The 4790-nt window shown below is 52.9% G+C and overlaps 1 protein-coding gene across 1 annotated transcript in view; it reads right to left on the reverse strand.

The window, feature by feature from the left end:
* Nucleotides 1-4790, reverse strand: part of LSM4 (LSM4 homolog, U6 small nuclear RNA associated (S. cerevisiae)) — an 11024-nt gene that overhangs the window by 1485 nt on the left and 4749 nt on the right. The window contains exon 3 of the mRNA XM_010008213.1: nt 2966-3149. Coding sequence (XP_010006515.1) covers nt 2966-3149 — 184 coding nt within the window. The remainder of the gene's footprint in view (nt 1-2965; nt 3150-4790) is intronic.

Here is a 4790-nt window from a genome sequence, read left to right on the forward strand (position 1 = left end):
CTTGGGGGTTTTTTTTCCCCCCCTCCCTTCACAAATCCCTGGGAAGTCAGAGAAGCTGCAGGTCCCAACCTGGTGTGATTCCTGGTGTGAATCCTGCCAGGAATTCCTTCCCCAGCAGAGGGGTTTGGCAGCTCAGTCCCCAGGGCTCCTCTGGAAACCCAAGATTTCCTGGGCAAAGCCCAACTCTGATCCCTCAAATTACCCATTTTACCCCACAATTGACCCATTTGAGTCCCAAATTGGCCCTCTTGAACCCCCAAATGGTCCATTTTCACCCTTAAAAAGCCTTTTTTAACCCTAAAATTGCCCGTTTTGACTCCCTAAATTGCCCATTTTGCCTCCAAACTGCCCATTTTTTGCCCCCACATTGGCCCCTTTGCCCCTCAATTGGCCCCTTTGAACCCCAAAATCATCCAGAAATAGATTTGAAACTCCTGCTGTGAGAGCAACCCCAGGGCTGGACCTGGTGACCTCAAAAGGGAATTGCAGAAATGTGGCAGGAGGGAGCAGGGAAGGAGAGAAATGGCTCAGAAAGGGGGAGAATGACCTCAAAAAAGGGGGAGAAACAGGTCAAAAAAGGGGGGAGAAACAGGTCAAAAAGGGGGGCAGAAACAGCTCAAAAAGGTGGGCAGGAACAGCTCAAAAAAGGGGGGAGAAACAGCTCAAAAAGGGGGAAAGAAACAGCTCAAAAAAGGGGGGAGAAACAGCAATCAGGCTTCCAGTGGGACAATTTGGGGAGAAAAAAAAGCAAATCCATCCCCCAGCTGAAGTGCTCCAGGATCACCCAACCCCATGAAGTGGAGCAGGGAAGGAGGAGTTGTTTTGGTGACCTATTTCTTCCCAAGTGGCAACCTCCCCTTTATCAGAATCATGAATTATTCATGTGGAGCAAGAGGAACACAAACCCTTGGAGATATATATATATAAAATAAATAAATCAAGAAGCCAGTTCAAAAGCCCCATTAGAATAGGAGGGAAGATGATGGTTTTTGTCTCACTGCCACAGTCAGAGCCCAGTCTATTTTCAAACAGACTTGCCAGTTGTTTCCCTATCAGATTCCAGTTTTCCAAGGAACCAGGAGGGGTAGGAACAGTCACATTCAGACTCTCTCAAGCTCCTGCCCAACCCCAGGAATGAGGGAGGCACATCCCTGGTACAAATCCTCCCTGCTCCTTGGCAGAGGTTCCCCCCACAAATCAGGCAACACACTCATCTCAACAAGCAGGAGCAGCTCCAGCTTCTTCCCCAACCCAATCCTGGCTTTGAAGCTGAGATCAGGACTTGTTCCCTGGGACATAAAAAGGCAGGGATGGCTGGAAAACACCTCAGGATTGTTACCTCTTCCAGCACCTCCAATCCCACGACCCTTCTGTTGCTTCTGCTGCTGCATCCCACCACGGCCTCTGCCCTTGGACACCACCTCTTCCTTCACCATGTCGATGATCTCGTCAGGAATCCTCAGGTATTTGATGGTGCTGCCACGGATGTAACACTCAGGCATCCTCCAGAACTTGTCTCCATCCTGTTGGGGAAGCAAAGGAGTTGGGCAATGGACACCAAACTGGGGGGTTTTTTTGGAGCATTTCTGGAATGTTGCCAGCACTTCTGGAGAGCGTGGCTGGTTCTGCCCAGAGTTTCTGAACTTCTTTTTCAATTAGCTGCAAAAAAAACCCACCCCAAAACTCCAGTGGTTTTTCCTCCCCAACGTGGAACCCTGTTGCTGACAACAAGCCTACAAGCTGGGGGAGAGGGGAACTCAGCCACCAGCTTCAGTTTGTTCCCTGATTGCCTGAAGGACACACAGAAAATGAAGGAAGAGGCTGAGGAACCAAGGACTGTATTTTTCAACCTGATCTAGTCAAAAAAAAGGTCCCTGCTCATGCAGGAGGGGGGAGAGGGCTGGACTAGATGACCTGTAAAGGTCCTTTCCAAGCCCACATATCATTCTGTGATTCTATATAAAATGGGAATTGAAAGTGGGATGAGAGAGGTGAGGGTGGGGAAGTTACAAGCAGCTCCAGGGAACCAAGTCTGGCACGAAAAAAGCTGCAGCAAGAGCCGTGAGCAGGGCCTGGATCTTCTCCTCAGCTGGGAGTCACCTCAGCCCTTCCCTCCCCTCTGGGGTGGGGATGGAGCAGGCAGGGCTGGAGCCAGCTGGCTGTGGGGTGTGTGCCACCCCAGCATGGAAACAGCCACTCTGGGGACAAGGACCTCCCAGATCCTTCTGTCTCTTCCAAAGGAAAGGACTGGGCTGTGGCAGAGCAGCCCCCCCTGGGGAAACACAATTCCTGGGCTTTCCTGGTGGGAAGAGGAACCAACAACAACTCAGCGTCTCCTGATGTCACCAGGAGGAGGGACAGGGACCAGGGGGAGGGACCCCACCCCCTCAGCTCCATCTGGGATGGCTGGAACCCAACAATTCCCAAGCAGGCTTCCCAGAGGAGCAGGGCAGCCAAGAACGCCTCGTTCCTCCTCTCCTGAGATACAATCATCGCATGAATTATGTGGAGCAAGAGAAACAAACACCCTTGGATATATATATATATATTTAAAATAAATAAATCAAGAAGCCAGTTCAAAAGCCCCATTAGAATAGGAGGGAAGATGATGGTTTTTGTCTCACTGCCACAGTCAGAGCCCAGTCTATTTTCAAACAGACTTGCCAGTTGTTTCCCTATCAGATTCCAGTTTTCCAAGGAACCAGGAGGGGTAGGAACAGTCACATTCAGACTCTCTCAAGCTCCTGCCCAACCCCAGGAATGAGGGAGGCACATCCCTGGTACAAATCCTCCCTGCTCCTTGGCAGAGGTTCCCCCCACAAATCAGGCAACACACTCATCTCAACAAGCAGGAGCAGCTCCAGCTTCTTCCCCAACCCAATCCTGGCTTTGAAGCTGAGATCAGGACTTGTTCCCTGGGACATAAAAAGGCAGGGATGGCTGGAAAACACCTCAGGATTATTACCTCTTCCAGCACCTCCAATCCCACGACCCTTCTGTTGCTTCTGCTGCTGCATCCCACCACGGCCTCTGCCCTTGGACACCACCTCTTCCTTCACCATGTCGATGATCTCGTCAGGAATCCTCAGGTATTTGATGGTGCTGCCACGGATGTAACACTCAGGCATCCTCCAGAACTTGTCTCCATCCTGTTGGGGAAGCAAAGGAGTTGGGCAATGGACACCAAACTGGGGGGTTTTTTTGGAGCATTTCTGGAATGTTGCCAGCACTTCTGGAGAGCGTGGCTGGTTCTGCCCAGAGTTTCTGAACTTCTTTTTCAATTAGCTGCAAAAAAAACCCACCCCAAAACTCCAGTGGTTTTTCCTCCCCAACGTGGAACCCTGTTGCTGACAACAAGCCTACAAGCTGGGGGAGAGGGGAACTCAGCCACCAGCTTCAGTTTGTTCCCTGATTGCCTGAAGGACACACAGAAAATGAAGGAAGAGGCTGAGGAACCAAGGACTGTATTTTTCAACCTGATCTAGTCAAAAAAAAGGTCCCTGCTCATGCAGGAGGGGGGAGAGGGCTGGACTAGATGACCTGTAAAGGTCCTTTCCAAGCCCACATATCATTCTGTGATTCTATATAAAATGGGAATTGAAAGTGGGATGAGAGAGGTGAGGGTGGGGAAGTTACAAGCAGCTCCAGGGAACCAAGTCTGGCACGAAAAAAGCTGCAGCAAGAGCCGTGAGCAGGGCCTGGATCTTCTCCTCAGCTGGGAGTCACCTCAGCCCTTCCCTCCCCTCTGGGGTGGGGATGGAGCAGGCAGGGCTGGAGCCAGCTGGCTGTGGGGTGTGTGCCACCCCAGCATGGAAACAGCCACTCTGGGGACAAGGACCTCCCAGATCCTTCTGTCTCTTCCAAAGGAAAGGACTGGGCTGTGGCAGAGCAGCCCCCCCTGGGGAAACACAATTCCTGGGCTTTCCTGGTGGGAAGAGGAACCAACAACAACTCAGCGTCTCCTGATGTCACCAGGAGGAGGGACAGGGACCAGGGGGAGGGACCCCACCCCCTCAGCTCCATCTGGGATGGCTGGAACCCAACAATTCCCAAGCAGGCTTCCCAGAGGAGCAGGGCAGCCAAGAACGCCTCGTTCCTCCTCTCCTGAGATACAATCATCGGTTCCAACCCCCCCAACCCCCTCCAAGACACACACCCAGGAGTTATTTGGGGCAATTCTGCCTGTACGGGCAAGTCCCTGGTGCACAAGACGAGACAGAAACAATCCTCTCCCAAAAAGACACCCAGCAAAACCCCACCCTGCCTTGGCTCTGCCTCCTTGGCTCGGGATGAGGGAGGGGACGGAGCCAGAGACTCCTTCGCTTCCTCGTTCCGGTCTCCCCGGAGTAAACAACCCCCTCCCCAGGGCCAGGGCTGCCGTTCCGTGCCATATGGGCCAGTCCCTACCAGTACCACCAGTACGGCGGCTCCAGCTCGGCTTTCACGCGGGATTCGGAGGCGTGTGGGTGTTTTTGAAGGGGCAGGGCCCGGGCGCCCTGCAGGTCCCTCTCTGACCTCGCTCAAGGTGTTGGCTCCATCACACCAACACCCAAACCTGCCTCCCTGCCACCCAGAACCTTCCTCGTGTAGAAACAAGATGGTTTGGGGGGGGGTTACAGAGAGGTGGGGGGTGGGTTTTTATCAGAAGGATGAGAATTTTTTGCCAGGCTGTCTGATATTCCAGGGATAGAGCAGGAAGAGCAGGGATCCACCTGGCTGGGAGGGACAAGAGCAGGTCTTTCTGAGGGAGGTCACACCCTGTGTCAGGATCTTCTGGAGCCCCTTTGGTC

Source organism: Chaetura pelagica, unplaced genomic scaffold (genome assembly GCF_000747805.2).
Source record: "Chaetura pelagica isolate M959 unplaced genomic scaffold, ChaPel_1.0 scaffold1372, whole genome shotgun sequence".
Classification (NCBI taxonomy): Eukaryota; Metazoa; Chordata; class Aves; order Apodiformes; family Apodidae; genus Chaetura; species Chaetura pelagica.